Consider the following 27,632-nt stretch of genomic DNA (forward strand, 5'->3'; position numbering starts at 1 on the left):
ACGTGTCTTCCCAGTCAGGTTCTTCTTCTCTCTCTGTGCTACCCTTTTTTGTGACGAAAATGTCCTCCATCTTCCTTCGAAACTCCAAGCCTCTCCCTCTTCTTCTTAGATTCTTCCTGTAGTCAAAGATCCTCTGCTAATCCTCGTTTCCGGAGCATCTCACCTCACTTCCCCCTTGCTCTTCGTTTTTCTCCCTCACTTCTTCTCCGCCATGATTCTCGACTCCTAGCTTGATACATACCACGAAACCGCATGGATTTAGTCGAAGGCATGGGAGAGAGCTCGTCGCCGCCTCGGAGCTTCGGCGGCGGCGGTTGCTTCAGCGGCTACGATGTACGAAACGACGTGTACAACCGGTTGGTGGAGAGCGGGCGCGAGGAGGTCGTCTCTAATCCTAATTTTCGCGAGCTCTTGGATGCTCACTTCAGTCGCTTGCCTCCTAGGTACAATTCTGATTGCTTCTAAATTCAATTTTATTTGCTATTTTCGATTTCTTTTTGTCGTTTGTTTTTCCTATACAAGTTTTTTCGTTCTCGAATTCCGAGTGGCTTTCATTTTGTAAAGTTCACTGCGATCACCGTGTGAGTCGGTTCGGGGGGTATATACGCGTATACGTGTTGTGTGTGAATGGATTGTGGATTTGTGACTTTGTACAGTGGCTGAAATGCTTTCTATTGAAGGCTATCTTGCGTATAGTTTCCATTATCACTTTTTGACTTATCCCTTTAAAATCGTTCTGGAGAGGTAGTGACCTCGTAATTGGTACGACATTGAGTTCTTGGATTGCTGAAGATAATAAGGGCGTGTTTTTTCATAAACTTAATTTAAAGTGTTACAGTCAGCATATAAAATGAGTTTTCTTTAAATTTCAGTTTTCCCCTTCCTAGTGCAATTTGTCAAATTTTTTTTCGGTGTTTTTGGAGATGATATTGCTTATTAAAAACTGTTTCCATTTTTTTACCGCTCGAGTGATTATAGGAGTGTAGTTATTAATTCTGTATTTCATCACCGTGAAGAAGAAAAACTTACTGCAAAGCATGCTTTTGTTTTTTTGATAAGTAAACGGTAGTGTTAATAAGAATAGGCATAGCCAAAGCATGCTTATGCAAGCAAAACGCTAACACTAGCACAAGCAACCAAATTTTAAATTAGCGATCCAGAAACTCAATTATATATATATTTATATATATGCACTTCATCATAACTTGCTATCCTGGTACTTGTAACTGCAACCATGGCATTAGCGGTAATCATCTTCAAATGAGTTTGTGAGGTTCAGGACATTTCTCTGCAACCAAATATGGTATGGGTGAGCTTTCCAAGCAATATTAAGCAATAGGATATGAAAGTTTTTGCCTTCATTTTTTCCACAGCCCAATTGACTAAAAGCAACCAAGAGGACTTCTAAGAAATAATACACAACCATAAACAACCAAATTGTGAAAAAAGAGCCCAGATGTATGTTAACATGGATGAATTTTTCAATGTCGTTTTTATATATTTTCTTCAAGTTAAGTAAACGATTGTTTAACAGTAGTTTGAATGTAAAGTAGTCATGTGAATATAGTTATAGTTATGGGCGGGGGCCATTGTTTGTAATGTGTTAAATGTTCGTGATTTTCTCCTTTCGATTGTAAACTCTAACTAGATGCTTTTCATGTATACTACCTGTGTGGACTTTGCCTATTTCTATGAATAAAACTTCTTGATTACCTAGAAAAAAAAGTTATATGTTGGGTAAAACATGTTTTCTTGCAAGGTGATAAACTTACAGATTTGCTTTTTCTTTCTGTCAGTTATGGACTTGATGTAAATATGGATAGAGTTGAAGATGTTTTGTTACATCAAAAGATTCTTGCATTGGCAAAGGACCCAGAGAAGCGACCTGTCTATAATATCCGTTTCTTGGAGGTAAAACCTTTCATTTGATTCAATTGCATTCGGGAGTTTAATTTGATTGGAGTTAGAGACGGAAACCTATTTTTGTGATGCTTGTGTTCTTGAAAATAAAGTGTTTGGATAACATACCTTCATTTTTGTTTTGGGTTTCTCTTCTATCGTTCTTTTATATTGAATGAATGCTTGATTCAAATGTGAGTAGGGTTCAAATTGAGACTTGGATAAGTTCCCCGTATGATACACATGCACCTTGACATATGTATGGTCATGAAATGTGTGCTCTCAACTCTACCTAAAGTATTAGATACCATGACTGTCATTTGCTATATGTAGAAAATCTCCCTGAGAATGGATTGTATGACATAAACCAATAAGTTTAAGGAGTTGGTGTTTCATATTAGAGTAATCTTTATTGTTGAGAAAAACGTTTCTAATTGATGAGTGTAATCTCCTTAAGGTAAACATCTTTGGAACAAGTCAATTGTTTTTTTATTAGTAAAATAAATTTCATTAATGCTATAAAAAAAGGTGTGGCCCAAGTGCACTGGATATAGACAAGAAAAGACACCTAATTAAGAGTTAGAGATAGATACAAGGAAATCATGAAAACTGACTCCATTGAAATCTATAGCTATAGCCCAGAGAAACAACACATTGAAAAATAAATTTTTAAGTTCATCGAGAGAGCGTCCCTAGTTTTCGAAGCTCTGGTCATTTCGTTCCCACCAAATGCACCACAATAAACATGTTAATGCAACCTCTCTCTCTCTCTCTCTCTCTCTCTCTCTCTCTCTCTCCCCATAATAATTATAGGGCAGAACAATGGTCGAATGTATTTTATGTCTATTTAATATATTAGCATTATAGGTGAGGGTGTCACGGCAAGGTTGTTATAATGCATATATGCTACCATAGCTTTAAATTAGCAACCTCTCTCTCTCTCTCTCTCTCTCTCTCTCTCTCTCTCTCCCCCCCCCCCCCCCCCACATAATAATTATAGGGCAGAACAATGGCCGAATGTATTTTATGTCTATTTAATATATTAGCATTATAGGTGAGGGTGTCACGGTGAGGTTGTTATTGTTCTCTGGTGTAGCCTTTACAGTTTCTGGAGGTTGCAATGGTATCACGTGAAGTAGTTGTTGAGTCCAAGTTGTTTATCCTCACAAAGGAAGGAGTTAATATTCGTTTTTCTAAACATGGATGGAAGGAGAGGTATGACTTGCTGGTGGGCAGAGATACAACCCTGTGGATAGTAAAAATATTGGAGGATTGCCTTAAGGGGGGAAAGAAGGAGGTGTATTCGGTAATCAGAGAGGGTTATCGCAGTTTTGTTGCTTAACGGTGTTCGAATAGGCGTGGGCGTTATTTGTCCATTGCTGAATACGGAAAGGATGGAAGAACACAGTTGCTCTGTTTTCTAGAAGGTGAAGATGGATGGGGATGGAGGAAAGTGAGAAACCTGGCTATTGAGATGGTTCAGATAAATGGGATTGGGTCTGGAACAGGGGGAGGAGGGCAGAGGAATAGAGTGGAAAGGGATTCAAACATGGTGGCCAGAACCTTCAAGGAGGTTCTCACGGCGGGAAGGACGTAGAGGGGGCCTGTTGGAGGTGCAGGTCACGTCACTGGGGGGGAATCAAGCCCCACGCCATTTTCGAAACGTAGAGGGTAGCAGGCTAGTTGGACAGGAGACGTGGGTGTCCAGTAAAAGACTGTTGGAGCTACAAGGGCAGTTGAGGAAGCTGCAGAGGAGATGGAGGAAGTCAGAAATTATGTTGGGCTGGTTATGGAAAAAGGAGGGAGAAGGGATGATGACAGAATGAGGACTGATACGGTGGCATTTCAGAGGGATGGGTTTATTGAAACAAATGAGGCTGGGCCTCTCGTTGGGCAAGAAGCCGTGGGCTTGGAGATGGGTATGGGGCTTAGTAGCCCCTTAGTTATACACGGAAACAAGGCCTCCACGAGTGGAGGGCCTTGTTTCGGGCCTGGGCCTCCTCAGCCCAGGTCCTCTTCTGAAGACTCAAACCTGGGTAATCCGGGTCTTTCCAACCCAGTCTCCTGCGACGCCTCTGAGGACTTGGTGTCTTCACCGCGGCAGCAGTCGGCGGCAACGGTCATGGCGACGACACAGACCTCGCCGACGGTGGTTCTGGAGACCGCCAATGAGTTCCCGGCGGCCTTGTGTGATAAAATGACGCTGCCAAGGTTAGCAACGAGTCTGAGACTACATCGGAATGGGTCCTCTCCGGCGCAGGGAGGACAGAGGAGCTCGATAGGCTCAGATCCACTGGTTTTGGCTTCTGTGGAGGCCTCTATCACACCAACGGAGGCAGCGGTTGAAGAGGAGGAGAGTTCAAAGGAGGTAGAGCTTTCGGTGCAAGAAGAGGAGGAAGAACTCACCTTCCCTGACGTGTGTGGACAGTTAGGGTTGGATGACCTACCAGTAGAAGGAGAATTTCTGGGTTTGCAGATCAGTAGGGTGGAGGAACCGGTGCCGTTGAACTTTCGCCTACCAGCGCAACCAATTATTTCATATTGGGTCTTCCATAAGGTGAAGGAAATTCAAAAACTAGTGGGGATTGAAAGTGAAGGATATGAGGAGCAATTCATGGCCTTATTTACAGCAATCGAAGCGGGTCACAATAAAAAAACTAAAGGCGAATCGAAGAAGCATAGGGAGCTTAAAAGATTAAATTGGTCGATGAACACGGAGAGCAGCGCTAGTAGGGGAAGGGTGAAAGGGAAGGGGCTGTCTATTCCTCAATGAAGCCTAAAATTGTGTCTTGGAACATCCGTGGGCTAAACGAGGCAAAGAAGCGGCTACGGGTTAGGAATCTACTTCGGGAGTGGAAGGCGGATATTGTGTGTTTACAAGAGACCCAGCTGAAGATGATTGATAGAAAACTTGTGAGGAGCCTATGGAGGGGTAGTCATGTGGATTGGTCATTCTTGGCATCAAATGGGGCATCCGGAGGGGTTTTGGTAATGTGGGATAGACGGGTGGTAGAGAAAGTAGAGGATTGCATTGGGCAGTACGTGGTAGCATGCTCTTTTAAGTGTGTTTCCGATAATTTCTTATGGGCTTTTGCAGGTGTTTATGGCCCCAACCTAGACCAGTCAAGAAAACTTTTGTGGCAGGAACTATCAGGGATTCATTCCTGGTGGGGACTTCCATGGTGTATAGGGGGAGACTTCAATGTGGTGAGATTCCCGAGTGAAGTTTTGGGTACTAGAAGATTGAGACCAGCCATGGAGAAATTCTCGAAGTTTATTTTTGATGTGAACTTGGTGGACTTGCCACTTGCTGGAGGCATTGCGACTTGGTCAAATAATCAGTCATGGTCTAGATTGGACCGGTTCTTAATTTCTCCAGAATGGGAAAGCCACTTCCCGAATGTCTGGCAAAAACGTTTGCCCCATATTGGTTCCGACCATTGGCCTATTTTGATCGACTGCGGAGGAGTTCATAATGGTCGTCGGCCGTTTAAATTTGAGAATATGTGGTTAAAATCGGAAGGGTTCGTGGAAAGGGTCAAACAGTGGTGGTCTTCTTATCATTTCCATGGTACTCCTAGTTTCATTTTTGCAGGTAAATTGAAAGCCCTAAAAAGAGATCTAAAAGAATGGAACTTAGAGTCTTTTGGCAATGTAGAAGTAAACAGGAAAGTCAAGATGTTGGAACTACAGGAGATTGAGAGGCTGTAAGAGGTACAACCACTCACTCAGGAAGAACAAGACAGGAGATCAGAGTTGGTCACTAAGATTGAGAGATTGATTCTGTTAGAAGAGATGTCTTGGCGGCAAAAGTCTAGGGCACTGTGGTTGCGGGAAGGAGATCGAAGCACAAGTTTCTTCCACAGAATTGCAAATTCACATAGGAGAAATAACAATATTGAGAAGCTGATAGTGGACGGTGCGGAGTGTAGTGATGAGCAGGTACTTTACAAGACAGAGCAGGAGGGTTGGTGGCCTCCCCTAAATGGGATGGAATTTGACACTATTAGGTCAAATGACGTCTTTCGGTTGGAAGGGTAGTTTGAGGAGTTAAGAGGTTTTTAAGGTAGTGAGTAAGATGGCCAGGGATAAAGCACCAGGACCGGATGGTTTCTCCATGGACTTCTTCCAAGATTGTTGGGATGTATTAAAAGAGGACCTTATGAAGGTTTTCTAGTAGTTCTACATGGATGGAAAATTTGAGAAAAGTCTAAACACCACTTTTATAGCACTGATACCCAAGAAGGTGGGGGCTATGGATTTGAAGGAGTTTCGGCCTATTAGTCCAGTGAATGGGTTGTATAAGATAATCAATCTCGAAAGTACTTGCAAACAGAATGAGTGAGGTCATGGGACAGCTTATTACTAAACCCCAAAATGCCTTCATAAAGGGCAGTCAAATCTTGGATGCGGTACTAATTGCCAATGACCAATGAATGCCTTGATAGCAAGTTGAAAGACGGAAAGTCAGGAATCATGTGCAAGTTAGACGTGGAAAAGGCCTATGATCATGTTAACTCGGATTTTCTTCTACATTTGCTAAGGAGATGTGGTTTTGGGGAACGGTGGAGGGTGTGGATACACTGGTGTATATCTACGGTAAAGAATTCTGTGTTGTTAAATGGAGTTCCAGTAGGCTTCTTCCAGAGTTCTCGTGGATTGCGACAAGGGGATCCATTGTCACATTTACTGTTCATGATAGTTATGGAGGCTTTAAGTAGGATGCTCTCGGTTATGGTTGAAAACGGACTCTTAAAAGGGATCCCGATTGGTAACACGGACGGGGAAACTATTATCATTTCTCACCTCCTGTTTGCAGATGATACACTTATACCATGTGAAGCCGAGCAAAATCATATGCAAGTGTTAAAGACTTTACTCTTTTGCTTCGAGGCCGTCTCTGGGTTAAAGGTGAATTGGGAAAAATCAGAGTTGGTGCCCATAGGGGAAGTTTCTAATATTCGTCACCTAGCGAGAACGATGGGGTGTAAGATATCTTCTTTCGCTATGACTTATTTGGGACTTCCTTTAGGGAGTGCCTCGAGGGCGTCCGCGGTGTGGGATTCAGTTATCGAAAAAATAGCGGAGATTGGTGGGGTGGAAGAGGTTGTACTTATCAAAAGGTGGAAGGACTACATTGATAAAGAGTACACTCTCTAGCTTACCTACCTACTTTTTATCTCTTTTTCCAATACCAGCTAGTGTGGCGATTCGTATTGAGAAGCTCCAATGAGATTTCTTATGGGGGGGCTTGGGGGAGGAGTTCAAATTCCACTTGGTTAAGTGGGAGCAGGTGTGTCGTCCTATATTAGGGGGAGGCTTGGGGGTTCGAAACCTAAGGATGTTCAACCAAGCGCTATTAGGCAAATGACTATGGAGATTTGCCAGCGAACATGATTCGCTATGGAAACTGGTGGTTGCGAAGAAGTATGGCGGTCTATGGGGGGCGTGGTGCACTAGAGAAGTAAGGGGAGCTTATGGAGTGGGGTTATGGAAACATATAAGAAGAGGATGGGGGGTCTTTAATCGACATGTAAAGCTTCGTGTGGGCACGGGTTCAAGAATCAAATTCTGGAGAGATGTATGGTGTGCTAGTAGGGCCTTGAAAGACTTGTACCCTCATCTGTTCCAGTTGGCTAGAGATAAGGAGGCTTCAGTGGTAGAAGTCATGGAGTTAGAGGGGGGCCAGATTCTTTGGAACATTAATTTTAGTAGGGCTGCACAAGACTGGGAATTAAGTATATTTGAGGACTTCTACAGCCTCATATACTCTATAAGACCCAATAGCCAGCAAGAGGACGTGTTGAGGTGGTCTCTAATAGACAAAGATATTTTTTCAGTTCGCTCTTTCTATAAGACCCTCACCCAGAAGCCCACCTCTTCGTGGCCCTGGAGAAAAATCTGGAGAAATAAGGCTCCTCCTAAAGTATCATTCTTTGTTTGGACTGCATCCCTGAGAAAGATACTTACTACAGAGAATCTGAGAAAAAGAAGGATCATTATCGCGGACTGGTGTTGCATGTGCAGAAGAAGGGGAGAGTCGGTCGAACCATCTCCTTCTACACTGTGATACGGTAAGGGTCCTTTGGAATGAGGTATTCTCACGACTGGATATGGCTTGGGTTATGCCTAAAACCGTGGAGGTGGCACTGGCTAGCCGGTCAAATATAAGGGGCAGAAAATCAATTAAAGCTATTTGGAAGATGATCCCTCTATGCATTATGTGGTGTGTATGGCAGGAGCGAAATGAGAGGACCTTTGAGGACCAAGAAAGATCAGTAGAGGAGCTTAAACTTTTATTTTTCAGAACACTTTGTAACTGGGCTATTGCTGTGGATTTTGATGGCATGGCCATGCATGATTTTCTTGTCTCTAATGTGTCTACCTAGTTAGGGCGTTAGAGGTGTAATACTGGCTTTGCCATTGATCAATACAATTTGTTTATTTATCAAAAAAAAAAAAAATCTGATCCGGATTACTTATCAGAGGAAAAAAGACAAGAAAAGAAGAGAAAATTTTGATCTGGATCAATGCACATCTAGTTTACGTACCATTTGATGTATGTGGAGCAATATTTTAATCTAATTGCATCTTCCAATTGCTTACTTTTCAAGTTTGGAAAGTTTTGTTTTCCATGGCATACTGAAACCATGAAGAATTTTACTCCTATGAAAATATGTAAACTATCATACTTTATGATGTTACTTTTGGTTTTTCCTTCCATTTTGTTTTAAGCCTTGTATATTCTTACTCCTATGAACGTGTATGTTCTTCATTATGTCTTCAATTCTTTTTTTGTTTCTGTGTCATGCTGGGTAGACTGCTTCTACTAGAACCGATGGTAATGATGATCAGCAATCTGTAAGTGCTCTCTCTACCCCAAGGCCATCTTGTAATGCTGCTAATGAAGAAGTAGTGCCATCTCAGAAAAGGTATTTGACCTTTGCTGGCAGTTCCCCCCCTCCCGTCCCTTCTTTCTTTCCCAATCCCTCTACTTAATTCAATGAAAATATTGTAGTATTTCTCTTCATTAGTTACTGTGGGATTCCAGTGACTGTAGTTCTCATTCTCAAGTTGTGGTTTTCTTTTTCTCAATTTCATATTAATATCATTTCTGTAACTAGGACCAGGGATTGTGCTATTGAGTTTGAACCTTGCTATAAGCTTGAGGACCTAAATTTGGATGTTAGAAGGAATCCAAGAGACATGGAGGGGAGATATCATACAGAGAACTTTTGCAGAAGGTGCCTGAGCAAGTCTTTGTTAGCGTTAGCATTTCTTCCGTTTCTATGCTGTTCCAGAAGGTTTAAAGTGCAGACACTATTAACTAATGTAACTATAGATACTTGTAAAAAAACTAACCTAACTATAGATGAGCAAGATTCTCCTGCTTTCAAAATAGTATAACTTTACTCTTTGTTTGTACAGTGGTTTTAATATGTAGAGTATTTCAATAATTTCCATTATGTTGCTATTAAATACTCAGAACTAGGGTTTCCTTTCATTGGTAACCATTATTATCTGAAATGAAAAGTCATATTAGAGCATTGGCAGTGTGAAAAGACAGCACCCAGATAAAATAACAAAGGTTTAACATGTAAACATGTTAGGCTAGTTTTAGATCTGAGCATGTACTCCTAATGAAGCAGAAACACGACTTTTGGTGGGGGAATTTGGAGAGAAGCTCTCTGTCCCAGGGAGCATGGATACTTCAAAGTAGAAGCTGTATCTGATGTTGGGATGCTTCAATTTTTAAACATAACAAATACAGACTTGTTCTTTTAAACATTCATGTTATATGAAAAATGCAGCTTCCTTTTTCTGAAAATGCTTTCAAGTAGTGAATGAATGCCTCTTTTATTTAAATTGTGTGGACGGTAGTTTGTTTCTGATTCTTTACATTTATATGTGTGGTTATATATCGAATGCATAAAAAGCAAGAATATGTATATTTCATGTATAGTAGAGCCTTTTCTTCGTTTGTTGTGTGCTGAAGGCATATTGCATGCATCTCACCCATCATCTCTGATCAAGTTCTTTCTGGATTAACTTCTCTAGACTATTCTGTGGAGGAAGAAGTAATTCTGGCAATTATCTAAAGCCAAAATGTTGGCTGTACGGTTACAGTCTACACACATTTAGCATGTACTAGTTAATTAAGTTGACGATTGTTGAAACACAATGCAGGCAAGAATTTTCAAACATTCCAATTCATGAAGTGATATTTTCCACCATTGACAAGCCCAAGCTTCTTAGTCAGGTATGTTATTTGGAAGAAACATACTAATTTTTAGACAGTGGGTAATTGCTTTCACTTTATTTCATTGTTTATTGGTCTTATACTTCCACGAACTAGTATAACTTTATTTCTAGTATTGTATTTTTTTTAATGTTATCTGGTTACTTGAATCATTCAATTGCTTGATGAGCTCTGTATGTGTACTTTAGTGTTCCTTCTAATGGGTGCAGTTTGTCCAATACATTATTGTGATTATTCGTTATGTAACTCATCCTTGGTGTTCAACCAGCTACATCAAATTTACAGTTGGTCATCTGACCATGCTAGATTTCTTTCTGGATCCTGCTTTTGTCTTGATGGGATAAATTTCTGGCCTCTGTAAAAATATACCTTTTGAAAAAACTCTTCTTTGGCATTCAAAGTAGTTCTTTACTTTGAATCCATGCTGGATTTTATCTATTCACAATACTGTAATTGAAATGCTTGCCACATTTTTTGCATCTGCATCAAATGTTAGCACTGACATAGTACTATGTTTACTACAAATATAACGTATTCTTAACAAACCTGGTGAATAAAGTTGCCTTTTCGGAAAATGGAATTCTATTGCATTAACTTAAACTTATAGCCATCTTACTTCTGACAGACACCATTGCCCTCCAAGGTTGTCAATACGTGACAACTAAAACTGGAAAAACATCAGGCCTAATAGCATATGGAGTTTTAATAACCTGCTGTTATTTTGTTCTAGCTTTCTGCATTGCTTTCGGATATAGGATTGAACATCCGTGAAGCACATGTGTTCTCAACAACTGACGGCTACTCCCTGGATGTATTTGTGGTGGATGGGTGGCGTGCTGAGGTACTCTGTCATTTTTATTGTTTTATTGTTGTTCATGTTGCCCTTTGTACTTTCAGAACTTTGGTTCGCCCATGATATTTTTCTTTTGGTATAATATAAATTATGGCTGCTTATACACCTATAACTTTTCTTTGAGGTTTCTTCTATTGCAATGCTCTAATTTTATTGATTACATGTTTTCATTTTTATCCTTCCTCAGTAGCATTACCATATAATTTTATGTGGCACTTCATGGTTTTGTTTCTTCACTTCTGATGCTTTCTAAAAAACCAGGAACCAAAGAAAAAGCCAAAAGAATAAAAAATAAATAAAATAAAAAGTACAAATAGAAAAGAAAAAATCAGTCCTGTTATCACTTGTTGCACATCTGCCATAAACGTTCTCGTGTTGTAATTATTTTGCAGTGTCCTGTCCTGGTGAACTTTTGTGAAATTGTTATATGAAGTTGATGTCTTTATCAATTACTTTTCATACAATTGCATTCAATTATCACGTTTTTGTTTCAAATTGGTTAAATTAAACAAATTGTGGCTTATCCCAGGACGGCGAGCTTGTAATATAATAAGGAGCATTGTGATTATATTTCTTTTATGACAGGGATCTGTGCTGAGTCCAAATGTTGCTGACTTTGCAATGTTGTGGCCAGGATACAGATGGTTTGTATGAAGCTATGGAAACAGCAGTTGCTAAAAGTGAGGTAATTTGTGTCTTATTGAATTCATAATCAATTTTTATGTGTTCTTTAGATGTTGAAATCATATCGTTGAAGAAGGGGGGCTATGGATTGGTAGCGTGTTGAGATCATAAAAACAGAAAACCGGCCATAGTATCAAATGCACTTGGATATTACTGTTTGCATGAGTCTTGGAAAGTTGGTATTACTCCTTTAAGAATGAAATTAAAACGGTCCAACTCAGATGAGTTTCCTGGGTCTCTTGTTTTTGGATATTCTATTTTTCTTTACAAGTCCCTTAATTTCTCCCACAATCAGTAGTTTCTAATGCTCTGAAAGAAATGAGCATAGGTGCGTGCTAGGGTTGCACATCTTATTGTATTTTTTATATAAATTCTCTTATTTATCAGGACAAAGGGTTAGGAGATGGGTGCAGGTGTGGGTGCATGTCCAAGTATTAGATCCATACATTTCTTAGGGATTCTTACCACTTTGGAATGTTCAGTTGCCAGTGCCTATACCCTTGACCATGTTACATTGTGCTAACACAGCTGTGTGAAGTGAATGGTACCAGGGATTGTCTTTTGCTGCATATGGTTGGTGAATAAAGGAAAAAGGAATTAATGATGACTCCCAAACCTGCCTTAGAAATGGATATAGTGGCCACCGGAAGTTGATTCTTACTTGAAAATTCTTGCTTCTATGTCCATTCTAGATATGTTACAATACGTGAATTGGTTATGGCCTAATCCATTTAAAGGGCCTGCTTGTTTGTATTGTGAATTTTTCCTATATGCATCTCATCTGAAATGCTAATGGTAAATAGAACTTAACAATTCAGTTTGAAAAGCCTAGTTTGATTGCAAAGTCTTATAAGCTAATGATATGTATTGAATGACGGAATATTATATTAGAACTACAATTTTTGGCTCCAAAATTAGTCTTAGGTTTCTCTCCGAATTTCTTATACGATGAGCTTATCATTATATCTCTGTGCCTAGATTTGCATTCTAACAAAATGTGCAGTTGAGCTTTTGCGGGTTAATATGAGTTATCTGTATCCGTAAGGGGGCCTGTGACTAAAATTTATATCTCACTATTATGGTACTGGGCCACATGGGGCTGTTTGTGGTGCTTGACCATTAGCCTTTTTCTCTGCAATTAATTGCTTTATTTTTTGCATTTTTCTCACAATTTTCAACCTTGTGTTAAGCGGAGTCTATTCTTCCAATCACTATCTTCATGTTTAGTTCTATTTCTGAAAGTCAGAGTACTACTTTTGGTGTGACGCTGCGAGTTTGGACTTTGTTAGCCAAAAAACATAATCGTAATGATTATGACACTCCCATGTATTGAAAGCAACTAATACCTAGAGTTTCTAAACTCACAATAACCCCCGTGGATTTCTGTAATTGATGATTCATGGATTAGAGGTTTGTCTATGTTAGCTTACTAAGAAGGTATAGGTTGAGATATTAATTTACCCTTCATTCTGTCTTCTTTTGTTGTGTCCACACTTTAATCACCCAAAAATTATAAAATTAAGATTCATTTAATTATACTTTGCTTGGTATTCTAACTTGCAGGATGTTGTTATTGTGTTACTAAAATAGGGATTTCAAAGCCCTGAAACAAACCGTATAGTTTGAGTTGGTTTAATGCTGTCTAATCTTGAGACTTCCTCTCTTATTTATCCCCTGTACTTTTTCCATGTTTAAACATAACAATGCCCCATCATCTTGTCTTATCTCCCAAATCTAAGTACTTGTGAACTTTTGCTTTTTTAGACAAGAAATCTTTCAAATAGCACATGAAATTTCCTGTTTTTCGTTTTCCTTCTATAAATGACCTGCTTTTGGCGTTGATACACACATTATTTTCATATACTGTCCGCTTTAAAATTTGTCAGTCCTTGCTTTCACTGTATCTTGTAAAATGTTAGTGGTCTTGGTCGATTGGTTGGGGTTATGGCTTCTTAATTTTCACTATTTAGATGATGTCTAGTGCATTTGTGTTGTCAGTTTCTGGAACTAGAAGAGCAATTCTATAGTCTTCTTCCTTAATTTTTTTCTTCTTATGAGTAAAAAATGAACACCAATAAAAGAGTAATGAATATACTCCTTTGGAAATATAGGGATCGTGGTCCCGATCTTATAATTCTCATTCAGCTGTCGAAAAAGCATTGTCTGCAGAAGCAAAATCTGGAGATTGGGAAATAGATAGAAGATTACTGAAGATGGGAGAAAGAATTGCATCTGGTTCTTGTGGAGATCTGTAAGTTGCATTTTGATGCTGTCTGTCCACCCCCCTTCCCCTTCTTAATTGTCCCCCACTATGTTGCTCAGTAATCTATTGCTGTAATCTGAAGGTATCATGGAGTTTATCTTAGTGAAGATGTTGCCGTCAAGATTCTTAGATCTGAGCATTTGAACAATGCTCTGGAGGATGAGTTTTCTCACGAAGTGGCAATTCTAAGGTGAAGAGTTTAGCAACTGTTTCTATATTATTCGTGGTGTACTTTAAATGCTAAAGATTTTTTTTCTGATGCATCTTACTACGAAAAAACCCAACAATGTAACAGTATATAGACATTCTTTGACATGTTGTTTTGTCTGCTTACTAGATCCTTTTGGCTACATGGCTAGGGGTAAGTGTTTTTTTCCTTTCCATCACAGTGACCTTCCCCACTTACCGACCAGAACCGAATTACTTTCTTTATCATCAATCCCATCACTATTCAAGACTCAGGGTTCTATTTTATCACCCATCCAACCACCAATTCCATGTGTGACTTAGATGTGTCGTATTTCTCAAAAATTGATTCGATTAATGGGATTCGGTATGATATACTTGTAATATTAATGAGATTTAAATTCAAATGTTTCTTGTTAGAGCTTGTGAGTGTGACCCCATAAGCTCGACTACCACCCTATAGCATGTAGTCGTTAGAAGCATAACCCATGTGTCTTCTATAAATCTCCTAATTGTTCTACAGAACCTAGAAAGAGATTCTTTAACCGTCAAGATTCAATTGAGATGTCGAATACCTATCCAGAAGTTTTCACAACTCAATCATGTATGATGGAATCATCATTGATCTCACCTTTCCTTCTTGTTCTGCATATCTCAACTGTACACATCCTCATTGCATTTTTTTATGGTGCAATTTATGACAATTACCAGTACCTGCATTTGCTAACAAAACTATGGGGTCTCTTGTGATTTTATATTATGTTCGCATTTATAAATTATAATTTATTTTTTTTGCCTTTTCCCATTGAACTTGAGAAAAATATTTTAGTTTCTAATCTCTTTTGGGATGAGTGTCAAGATTACTGCTCACCATTGTAATATATGTATTAACCACTTTTTCTGTACTTTATGGCTTTTGTTTATCTGAATGCAGGGAGGTCCGGCACAAGAATGTCGTTCGTTTCATAGGTGCATGTACAAAGCCTCCTCATTTGTGCATCGTAACGGGTAGAAACCCTGATTGGAAACTCAAATGTTTTTTTTTTACTTAAGTAGTTTTCTTTGTTTTTAAGTCAGCCTTTTTGTTTTTGGTTTCATCCACTGGAATTTATGACTGCCATGCCCGAAGCTGTGGCTGACACTGCAAGTAGAATAAAATGAATGAACTCTAGATGTCGAAAGGTTGTTGTCCTTGACATGAGTTGAAATAAATGAACTTTTCCAAGTTTCATACTGTAATTTCCAGTAGCATGATTCGCTCAAGAAATTAGTATCTTCACATGCTCTTGTATAAGAACATGTATTGGAGCAAAAGTATCCGTGGAGGAAATTCCTGCTCTAGCTTTGTAACTTGAGAAAAATTGTTGAAATTACTGTGAATTTGTTTGGCTTAGTTCTCTCAGCTGATGTACAACCTTAGGTGTCTTCCACTGCCATCACTCAGTAGTCTAGGTTGAATGCCTATTGCTTTACCTCATGTACCGTGTGTCAATGAAATGTTTAAATAATCTGCACTTTAATTTTGGTGATATGAAGACTGAGGCCCCATTTGGATATGCAGTTGGTCTCATCTCATCCCATCTCATCTCATCTCAACATCCAAACACTACTCAAACACAAGCACTTTTCAATTTCTCTTTCATACTTTTTTATCTAATCATAACAATTTTTCCAAACTTCCATATAAAACACAAAAACATTTCAACTTTTTCAAATCCCAAAATAAATTCTAACAATATTTTAACTCTTATAATATATTTATTCAACTTTTTTGCACTCCTTTCCCAAAACCCAATAAAATTCTCAACTTTACTATTTCACTACCATTCACACACCTTAATACTACTATTCATAGATTTCTCATCTCTTATCATCTCATCTGCCTATCCAAATGAGGCCTAAACCTTTGTGATAATTATGTTGGTACTCATTGAAGTAATCATTTGAGAGCTTCACTTTTGTTTCAATATGTACTGCAAAGGGAACAAGTCAAGAACAAGACAGCTAATATAAGGCACCCAAATTAAGAATTTAAGAGCTAAACTAGGAGGTCAAAATATAATTCAACATTATTTGAGATTTAAGTCGAGAAATCGTTGAACATATGGCGATGACATATCATTCCTGTACGAAATTTAGTTCTTTTTTATGAATTTCAGAGGCTGTCATTTTTTTTTTTTTTTTTGATGTCGGGGAACCAATTTCAGAGGCTGTCATTTGTTGCATACTTTGAATCAATTCCCTTTGTAGTCCTGTCGGTGCATCAAGTACAGTGAAATATGCCATCACAGTTCTTTTTTATGTATTAGGCTTGTATTTTAATAAGTGTCTATTTTCATCTTTTCGACCTAGAGAGTTGGCTCTTGGCCTTGACTACTAGGATTTTGATCTTGTTTGCAGAGTACATGCCTGGAGGAAGCCTGTACGATTTCCTGCATAAGAATCATAACATCTTGGAACTCCCTCAGCTGTTGGAGTTTGCAATTGATGTCAGTATGGGAATGGAGTACTTGCATCAAAACAACATAATCCATAGGGACCTGAAGACAGCAAATTTGTTAATGGACACTCACAATGTAAGAATTTGTGGAAATATTGATTTGATTGATTCATGGCTGAAGCAGCTTAGTGATTAAATTTCCCTTTTACAACTATATAAGATTAATAATATATAAAGAAACGATTTTCGGAAGAAATAAAAGCCAAGTCTCTTTTTATGGTTCAAATGTACACCATAAGTTTTAATATTTCGATGTGCAGACAACCTTCAAGAGCCAAATGATACTTATAAAGAATCCTAGAATAATTTTCATATACCTAATGGTGAATTCTTTTTCTCTAACTAGCCAACAGTGCAGTTCCACCCTGAAAAAATTTAGTGCCGGTAGTAAATGTTTTCCATTTTTATATCAAGTGTTGATAGCCAGTAAAAAGAACTAGATATGGATATGGGGAATGATTATTTTTCTTTTTTGTTTCTGATCTTTTGGCATGAGTTGCTCATATTTTAGTTATGTATTTGGCTTGAAAAGCTGAGTACAGACTTATAGTGATCTGTAGGATTTGAATTATAACAGAATTGACTTGTACGAAATTACTATGATTATAATCATTATTAGCATTTTAATTGATTGTAATTGATACTTCCCTCTTGAAATCTCACCCCTGACAATGAATCCAGTGAACCCTTGGTTATTTCTATGGTGTCATGCTTCACACTATTGATGTTGTCATCATATTTATCATTGTCTATGGACATTGACCTGATAGCAAAAATACAAATTGTTGATGGTTAGACTTCAAATTGAAATATTTTTTTCTCCAGTGAGTTAAAGAGTGACAAGGTTGTGATCTTCTGTTTTTACTAATATTAATTTTTTCATGGAAGTTGTGTTTTTTGGTCTCAAGGTTGTTAAGGTGGCAGATTTTGGCGTTGCTCGATTCCAAAATCAAGAGGGAGTGATGACAGCAGAGACTGGAACATACAGATGGATGGCACCTGAGGTTGGTATTAATTAAGTTTTATATTACCTTTCGGTTTTTGAGCTTTTGATTTTTAAAATATCGCGTCTAAATTTACATAATAGAGTTCTAGATTCTTTTAACTGATCCGATAATCAACTCTTACTTTGCTGTTTTATCCTTTCACTGAGAATCTCACCCTTCCGACTTGTTTAATAATGACCCTTTCTTTTGATATCTTCCAGTAATGGCTTAGGTACTTGCCTTTTTAGAAGTAAATAACCTTATGGATTCTGTATCTTAGGTGGCAGAGCTGAGCAGATCTTACAGGAGCAGTTATATAATTCTTTTACTTGCTTTTATTCCATACGAGAATAAATTTGAAGTTTAATGTCTCTGATTTTATATTCATATGCAAGCATTCTTACAGTTTTCCTGCTCATTTCTGTTCTTTTTCACAAGGTCATAAACCACCAACCATATAATCAGAAAGCAGACGTATTCAGTTTTGCAATAGTCCTGTGGGAGCTAGTGACAGCCAAGGCATGTTCTTTCTTTTTAAAACAATTCAATTTCAGAGAAAAAAGTGCCATACAAGTCGAGATAAATGACATTCCTGTAAGCTTATTTTATGGCAGGTTCCATATGATAGCATGACTCCACTACAAGCTGCCCTGGGTGTGAGACAGGTTTGCACGTCTGAATATCTGAGTTGTGATTTAGTAATTAATGCTTTTGCATTTTTTTTGGGCTATGATGTTGCATCTCTTCAGTTTTAAAGCTCTGGTATTTTTTTAGTATTACCCATAAAAAAAAAAAGACTCCCTCTGGGAGCCTGTATATTTGACACATTAAGTGTTGGTATCTAATGGCTCAGGGAGTCTAGTATTATTCCACACTTCTTGTCTGGAGACAAAAGTTAAGCTTCTGAATTTATCTGAACCTAAAAGTTATTTCATGTATTCTATTTTCTAGGGACTTCGTCCTGATCTTCCAAAGAATGCACACCCCAAGCTGTTAGAATTAATGCAGAGATGTTGGGAAGCAGTTCCTGAAAAGAGGCCTTCCTTCTCTGAGATAACAACTGAACTTAAAATTCTCCTTCAAGAAGTTCAGGTATAATTGTCACTCTCCTTCGAGCCACAATTGTCATTCTCCTTTCCATTCTTTTTTTCTTTTAGAGTTTTGTGTTGTTCTGTATGTAATCCCGGAATGTCAATTTCAGAAAACTTCGGAAGTAACAAATGGTAGTTGAACATACCCAGTACGCGATACTCAAAGCGGCTTATTTTTAGGCATTTGGGTGAGGATTTTTAATTTAATTTTTTTGGTTTCCCCCTGTTTTTGGTTCTTAAGTTACATATATATATTTACTATATATATATGAGGTTATTTTGTACAACCGAGTGAAAGGAAAGTTCTGAAGGCTGTCTTATACAAAGTGAGAGAGACAAAAGGAGGGAGGGGTCCCATAGTCTGTATTATTTGTATACTTTTTCCAGTGACTCTTTAAGTACTAATACCACGATAAATTTCACGGTGAGAATTGTTTTAGAGTAAGGGTCGTACTTTTGAGCGGATCGAGTACGGATACCCAAAAAACTAGGGCATGCCTTTTGTGATCGCATTTCCGCCTCCATATGTGATCGGTAAACTTCGTTGCATCTTGAATTACCAGCAAAATCTGATTAGTTGGAAGAGCTTTGAAAATCAGGAAACTCTGTATTGGGTGGAGCATTAAGTCCTAAATAGGCTACATTGAGGTGCCATTTGCCTAAAATCTCATATCATCTTATTTTAGCTTGGCATTTGGGCCGCTTGCAAGGAGGTGAGATGCCATGTTGGGTGACATCTAGGGCCGATGGCATGGATTTAGAATCCCACTTCACTATACTGAGTTCAATCTTCAATGTCCGCCATGGCTACTTGGCTAGTAGCAGGAATCCTTCCTAATTGTGTCTCGACCTTGAATGTAATTAGGGGTGATAATATGTTTCCCGATCTATTAATCTAACACGAACATAACACGATAATAACGAATTAGGGTTTAGTCTTAACGAGTTCGGTGCAAAACGGGTTGACCTGTTAAGACACAATTGCTTAACGGGTTGATAACGGATTAACCCATTATGACAAGTTAAGAAAATTGAAATTACAATTATACTCTTTACCAAAAAGTAAAATTGTTAGAATTTTAATTTCGATATTTTTATTGTTTAGATTGTAATTTTAGACTTGTAGTTAGTTTTATAATTTTTATAGATATTGTGATTTTAACATTTATAGAAAATCATATTAAATTTAATCAAGTCAAACATGTTAATTTCAGGTATATTTAATCTATTTACATAAATATTTTGAAACGGATCATATTATTTCGTGTTAACTTATTTAGTAATATTTACTAATGGATCAAAATGGATTGACACGACACGTTATGTTAATGGGTCGTGTTAGGGTTCGAGATTTTGACACGATAAGTTAAACGGGTCGGGTTATGATTTATTTATATAGTATAATATATATGCTTTGACATGACACGAACATGACCCGTTAACACGATTTGGCACCCTTAAATGTAATTATGTCCTGTCAATGAAGATAGTTCTTTATTTTTTGGATGAGAGCTTTTAAAAAGAAAAAAAAAAACAAACTTTGGGACCCTATTTTCACGCTCTCATCGTGGAGCCTTACCTAATATTATTTCATGCTTAAAGCAACATGCCCCTCATATTTGTAACAGTTTGGTTCCATGGTTAATGTGGATCAAAAGCCCTGGCAAATATATTACCCAAAACCAGTGACTTTGAGGGCTTGTTTGGGTATTAAGAATTTGTAAATAGTAGTAAAGACTTGTTCAGATATTAAAAATATCTATAATCAGTAGTAAATTAGTTTGAAAATACCAACTGAAGTTCTCAAAAAGTAATAAGCAGTGAATAATTCTATTTGTCATTTTCATATAATATTATATTTATTTTAATTTTTTTTTATAATAAGTATGTGGTATATAGATGATAAATAGAATAATTTAATTAGTTTAATAAGAATAAAATAAAATAATGAATAATTTTTTAATATATAAGATATGTTGTGTGAAACGATGATAGCATTCTTTGGAATTGGCTTATCCTATGTTCTTGTGCATGACAGCTAATATAAAACCAACCAATCGACAAAAATCCAAAGAAGCAGCAGTGAAATAGAGAAATATTATTGTACTGAGGAGAAAATTACAAGAATAGAAAAAGAAGCATCAGTGAAATATTATTGTACAGCAGAGCCGTCATTGCTCTCATCATCATTAAGATTTTCAGTAAGGGTAGTTATAGGATTACTATCCTATTACTGTCTATTTGCTATATAAATTTTTTTACTTTTATTTTATTTTTTTAAATATTTTTTTAACATTTTTAATCATTAAAAAAAATTAAAAAATATAATTTTATTAATATTTACTTTTTTAATTATTAAATAAAATAAAAAATTAAATATAAAAAGAATAGTAAATGAATTGTAATGAGATAGTTAGAATATCATTCTTCTTTGAGTAAATTGGGTAGGATTGTAGGCTGTGGTTGGAAAACAAAAGCGCTTGCTACCTCTGGAAGCAAAGAAACAAATTTATGATGCATGGTGGCAGCCCAACCATGAAACTTTTGTCTTCTTATATGATACGCTGAATCAATCAATCAATCAATCATAATTTTCTCGTGTTGGGGAGGATTTATTTTATTTTATTTTATTGCACAAACGGCCTATCTTTCATATCGGCCGTACCCCTCCAAAGAATCTGCCCAAAAGCAATGCAATGATTACTTAAAATATTACACTAAAAGAAAAGAGAAAACGATCTTTTTCTTTTTCTTTTTCTGGTGTGGTAACAATTTCATAAAACGTGTGCATGTGTGCCAAAATGTACTAATTGCATGGACTTAATTAAGTGCATTGTATGTGCGTGGAGCTTCTGATTTAGAAGAAATAAATGTGCTTGATGAAGAGCTGCATAGTCCTAAATCAGAATAAATAAATGTGCTAGATAAAGAGCTGCATAGTCCTAAAATGTAGTTGAGAAAGCTTTTGTAATGCTGCAAAGTTATGACCAAGTTAGGCAGAAGACAGGAGTACAGCTTATGAAATATTATAAGTGGCAATCTTCTCAATCTGACTGGCTAAAATTAAATATTGATCCTGCAATCTTTCCTAAATGGGATAAGGTAGGTATTGGGACAATTTTGAGGGATACTTAAGGCAAAGTTATTAATTATGGCAGTTAGTAAAGTTGGGTTTCACATAAAAAGTTTAGAACTACTTGCCATTTTCTTAGTTTGCAAAAATGTGTTACTATAGACGTTTCAAAGCTTATCGTGGAAAGTGACAGTTTTCTAAGTATTGAAGCTCTTAATAATGATAGCATGACGGGCCAGTTTGGATGGCCAATACAGATGAGATGTTTTCATCTCATCTATACCGTACACTAATTTTTTCTATCTAAATACACTATATTTCATTTCAAAATTTTAAAAACATTTCCTTAAATAAATTGTAATAAATAGTGAAAACTTAACATGAATAGTGTATGAACAGTGATTGAACATTATATAAACAGTATACAAACAGTAATCTGATATAAATAGTGTACGAATATTGTATGAACAGTGCATAAACAGTATATAAATAGTATACAATTCAGCTATCCTTATTAAATAGTGGGACTCACACCTTTTCTAAATTCTAAAAATTAAAAACTATTTCATCTCATCTCACTATCCAAACACACATTTTTTTTACAAACTATTTTATCTCATCTTAACTAAAAAATTTCATTACTATTTAAAATATCTCATCTTATCTCATCTAAACTGTGTATCTAAATAGAGCTTAATTCTTTGTTATGGGTGTTATATCATTAGATAAAGAAGCTTGTAACATGTTTTGATAATTGTTTGTTTTCACATGTATGTATATACGGAAGATAATATGGTAGCTCATAGATTAATTAGGAATGATTTTAAGGTTGAAAGTATTGATGTTTGGTGGAATTCTATTTTAAACTATATTTCTTAAATTTTATGACTTGATAATTATCTGTAATAGTTTTCTATTGATTGATAATATTATCATTTCTATAAAAAAAAGGAAAAAACCAAGTAACCGATATTGGAAAGTTCAATGATCTGAACTGAATCAGAAGCCAGTACCCAATCCTCGTTTCGAAATAATTAATGAATATTATAACATAGTATCAAACGAAAAAGCTCATGTTCAACATCATCATATATATATTAAATAGAATGTACATGCACAGCATTTACACTTACTGTTGTGAAACTGATTTAAAGTAAAGTAGACGTACGTACTATTCAAATCGTCGGTCGACGGTCGAGCAGACATGCAGTACCGGAGGCGCCACGCATGCAAGAATACTATTTTATGATAATAATTCGTTTAATTATATAAATGAGGTGAGATGTTTTAAATAATAATAAATAAAATTATATTATAATATAATTTTTTAATATTAATTTTATGTTAAAATTTAAAAAAATTATAATAATAAATTAAGATGAGATAAAATAAATTTTTTAATTTTAATTAATCAAACGAGACCTTAAAAGTCCATCATTTTCTACTAAAAGAACAATAAGATATGGTCCTTCACTTCAATATTAATAAGCAGGGAGAACCACGAAAATTCGAGGTTACAGGAAAAATTAATTCCTTTTCTTTCCAATGCTGTCCCCAACAAAATTGATAAAGCGTTCTACCGACTACGTACGTACTCTGATAAAAGAATAGTCAAAAAGAAGAACGTCCAAAAGAAAAAGAAAAAAAAATTCATCAGAGCTTCGAATATGTGTGGGGTCTGATGTCTGTCGACTTTTACTTTCGGCTTTATATTTTGTTTGCCCCAATAAAGACGACTGCAATTAGTAACAAGTCATAGAAAAAATCAACTTGGTGGACCTATATCTCAGACAACAATTATATACATAGTCAGACACGACAATATATGACATTATTTGTTTGGAATCTGTGCGATCGAGATAATTAATTTGAAAAAATATAATTGAAAGTATAATTATGTATTAATTTATATATTAATATAATATAATTAGTTAAAAAATAAATTTTATTAAAAATAATATTAATTAAAATTTTAAATATAAATAAATAAGTATTGATACATAGATTAGTACGCGACTGTGTTTATATATGATAAAACTCAATTAATTTATAGGTTAGAATTTTTTTATAATAAAAATAATTTTATAATTTAATATATCACATAAAATTATAATAATTTATAGATTTATTTTATAAAATTTTTTAATGGCTAAATCATTTTCATATCTTTTATTTATGTGATTTCTAATTCAAGCTTTTGTGCTTGTCCTTTCTTTTTCTTTGTATTATTTCTATGCTAAGCTTTTAAAGAGATCATTTTCATACCCTCCTTATCCTTTTCATGATGTGACAAATACTTGGAGAGTAGTACCCCATTTTCCAGACCAATGGCAATTTTTTGAGGACCGCAAGAATCTGCAACATGTGCATGCCATTGGACGATCGAATCCCATGACAAAAAGAAGAAGAAAAGGATTAAAATCTTGAAACTTGAAAAGTCAGATGGGTTGCATTACCACACAGGATTTATGGTGCCAGCTTGCAACTTAATTGCTAAAATTTCAGTAGGTAATGTAATGGTACTGGGCTTCATTCCACCAAGAACTGTTGGGTGAGCAATCACATCGATCGATCCTCATCAATGCATTAAAAACCAACTGTTTTACATCGGCTAATAATTAGAATCTCATGATCGATCATGAAGAACCAAGGCTGCATGCGAAAGCTGATGAAACCCTAAGGATCTGAGGGCTTCGGTCGAGAGTAAACAAGAACACGGGAAAGGTATTGAACGTATCGAAGTTGGATGCATGGACCATAATAAGGATCTGATCAGGAGACAAGCAGAAACCTCCATATTATATCCTGATCATGATTTTTGTCATTCTTTGCAGTCGATTTCTTTTTTCCTTTGTTTTTTCTGTTGTCGTGTCTTCTAATCGGAAAGAAGATAATGGTTGTCAACGTTTGAGGATATTCACGCATGAGTGGGTCAAAAATAGCCATTTTGCTAGCTAGCTACGTACCTTCATGATCCCGATCGATTCAGTCCACGTTTAATTAGATTGGTAACATATATCAATTTTAACTAAATTCCCAATGTGTACTTAGTAATATATAATAACAAGATTAATAAAACATACTTTTGATCATAATTGAATGTTGTGTCAAGCTTCAATATTATTATTTTCGTTAGAAAATTACCAATTTTTTCAGTATCGTCTTTCTAATTTTACAAAGAGATCAAATAGTACATACTTTAACTAATCACAAAAAAATTATATAAAATTAAATTCATAAATTGACGTGATATGATCAGTATATCGGATTATGAAATTATTTTATTATAAAATAGACATAACATATAATGAATGAAATAACGTTAATTTATGTTTAATCCTTTTGTGTATGTAAAAATATCTCTCTTTACAAGTAAATATTTTTATATATAATACGTAATGCTGACATAGAATTTCTTTTCTGATAATAATAACAATAATACTAGCTAGCTAAAAAAAATAAATAGAATATTAATGATGATATATATACGTACTCATGACATGATTGCTCCACAATTTAATCCACATGCATGTCATGTACTATTACTATGTATTCATATTTATTATAGTATGCAAATGTCATACAATCATTTTAAAATAGTAAATAAATATGATATTCTTATAAAAAAAATTAATTTTTTAATGGTGAGATATACTATTTTTCAAAACGATTTCCTGTAATTGTATGTAGCATTACTCATGTATTCAACATTGACCTCATAGCCTACGTAACGTTACCTTGTACTGTTCTAAAATCTTGTATATCCTTATTAGGTACTTAGTTAAAATTAAAATTAATTGTGAAGGCCAGGCAGATTCATTGCAACCGGCCCTCGTCATGATATCTGATCTCCATACATAGTTACAACGTCGTCCATGCATTCAAATTACAGATAATATTGGTCCCCTCAAGCTGATCTCAAATCCACATGAATTGTTACTATTTTCCTTTTATGTGCTTTAGTACTTTTACATTTTAGTGTCTTGTATTAATATATATAACTGTAAATATAGTTTTCTCACGTTTGGTACATTGGATATTAATTGTCGTAATGCTGTATAGATAGGTAATATAGTCTCATTTTGTTTAAGATTTGGTTTGAGATTTTTGTTATAATCTCTAAATTTTTTCTTTGTATATGATATTCTTTCGTCGAAAGTGAGAATAATTAATAAAATTAGAATTAAGCCGATGCCATTCCTTTCTTTGAAAAATGAAAAAAATATTAAAATCAGTGCTTCATAAATATACATATACATACATACATACATATATATATATATATATATATATATATATTCCTTCATATATATCCTTAATTAGATGTTGTTAATCCTGATGAAATAGAATATTGCTAGCTACTGGCTTAGGTATTCTGTCTTTCTTAGTTTTTTGTGTCGGGGGACCTTTCTTTTTCGTGAATTTTAGTAATTTCACTGTTGTAAATAAATATAGAGTCACTGTTATCCTGAGAGTGTCATGTCGATCCCCGTGTTCGTCATGACCACAAGTAGCAGAAGGTATATAATCAAAAACAAAAGGAAAATGACAAAGGCATTGATGATCAAACTGGGAATTAAACAGTACTACTGTGCGTGAGAGCTGGCAGCCAACCTTTTTGGGGCGATATATATATATATATTTATTTATAAAAGAAAATATATTTATAATTATAAATTATGTAATTACTATATAATTATTTTAAAAAAATAAATAAAATATAAGTTTTACATAAATAAATTATATTATTTTGCAAAATGATGATGCGATGTTTATCGACTTAATGATTATACGTCGAATTATTATATATATATATATACACACACATACGAGTCAATATGAATCCTCCGTCTACGTACGTAAACACCTCACACAGAAAACGCTACGCTAATCTATTGTCCATTCTAATCTCTGATCTATAACGTCTTTAGCGCCACATGCACACACGCAGATCATCTACAGCTCCAATATGATCTCCAGCTTTCTCGATTTTTGTGCTGACCACTTCATTAAAGTCATTCATCAACCTTACGTAAATGATACCGTTAGCACATGTAATTCTATATATAATAGGTTAAATTTATTTTATAATAAAAATAATATTATAATTTATCTTATCACATCAATTAAATACAATTTATAAATTTATTTTTATAAAATTTATTAAAATATTTTTCTAACATTACAACTCAAAAGAAGATTTGAAAAAAAGAATAATCTATAGCTACCATGACAGTTTTGCCATTTATCATCTTTATATATTACATAATATTATACTTATTTTTATTTTTTTAATTTTTTATGATTTTGTTCTTTTTAAACTAATTTAATTTTTCTATTTATCATTTATATACTATATAAAAAAATAAAAAATTATCATATCATGATGTGGTATGTGATGTGAAGATGATGATTTGAAATTTTCTTATCACACCCGTGTGGATCATAATTAGAGTCCTAAGAAACGTATTACTTTACATACAGTTGTACGTCTCACATTAATTAAGTACTTCTTTATATATATATATAAATGAGTAATACTACGTACAGTCTCTAAATAGGGACTGTAATGTAGTTTTAGGTAATTTTATTTTTAAAATTATAAAAATATCACTCTTAAAATGATGATTTTTCACATTTAATAAATAATCTGCATATGCAGTCTCCACTTAAGGCCAGCTTGTACATGCATGTCTTCGGTTTGATGGCCGAAATTTAATCCAGATTAGAGAGATAGATATTCGAGACTATATATTTAATATTGCAATTCCTCCCATTTTTATGACTAGCCTCAATGTTGTCTATAGATTATATTTACAAAATGGTATTATTTGTGA

At 35.4% G+C, this 27,632-nt stretch overlaps 1 protein-coding gene across 5 annotated transcripts; it reads left to right on the plus strand.

The window, feature by feature from the left end:
* Positions 1–19,150, plus strand: LOC122296066 (serine/threonine-protein kinase STY8-like). 5 transcript variants are annotated; one of them, XM_043105467.1, is made up of 16 exons: positions 1–443; positions 1,797–1,911; positions 8,719–8,831; positions 9,024–9,203; positions 10,087–10,159; positions 10,890–11,000; positions 11,647–11,697; positions 13,808–13,947; positions 14,042–14,149; positions 15,080–15,153; positions 16,546–16,721; positions 17,554–17,649; positions 18,070–18,150; positions 18,246–18,296; positions 18,583–18,723; positions 18,833–19,150. In XM_043105467.1, the coding sequence occupies exons 1-16, from the start codon at positions 253–255 to the stop codon at positions 18,860–18,862; spliced, it is 1,731 nt and encodes a 576-aa protein (XP_042961401.1). In that variant the 5' UTR covers positions 1–252; the 3' UTR covers positions 18,863–19,150. The 5 variants fall into 5 exon arrangements, 4 of the variants coding, with proteins under 4 accessions (XP_042961401.1, XP_042961403.1, XP_042961402.1 ...); XM_043105469.1 differs by having other exon boundaries at positions 9,024–9,143; XM_043105468.1 differs by having other exon boundaries at positions 9,030–9,203.
* The last annotated feature ends 8,482 nt before the right edge of the window (positions 19,151–27,632 follow it).

This window comes from Carya illinoinensis, chromosome 15 (assembly GCF_018687715.1).
Source record: "Carya illinoinensis cultivar Pawnee chromosome 15, C.illinoinensisPawnee_v1, whole genome shotgun sequence".
Classification (NCBI taxonomy): Eukaryota; Viridiplantae; Streptophyta; class Magnoliopsida; order Fagales; family Juglandaceae; genus Carya; species Carya illinoinensis.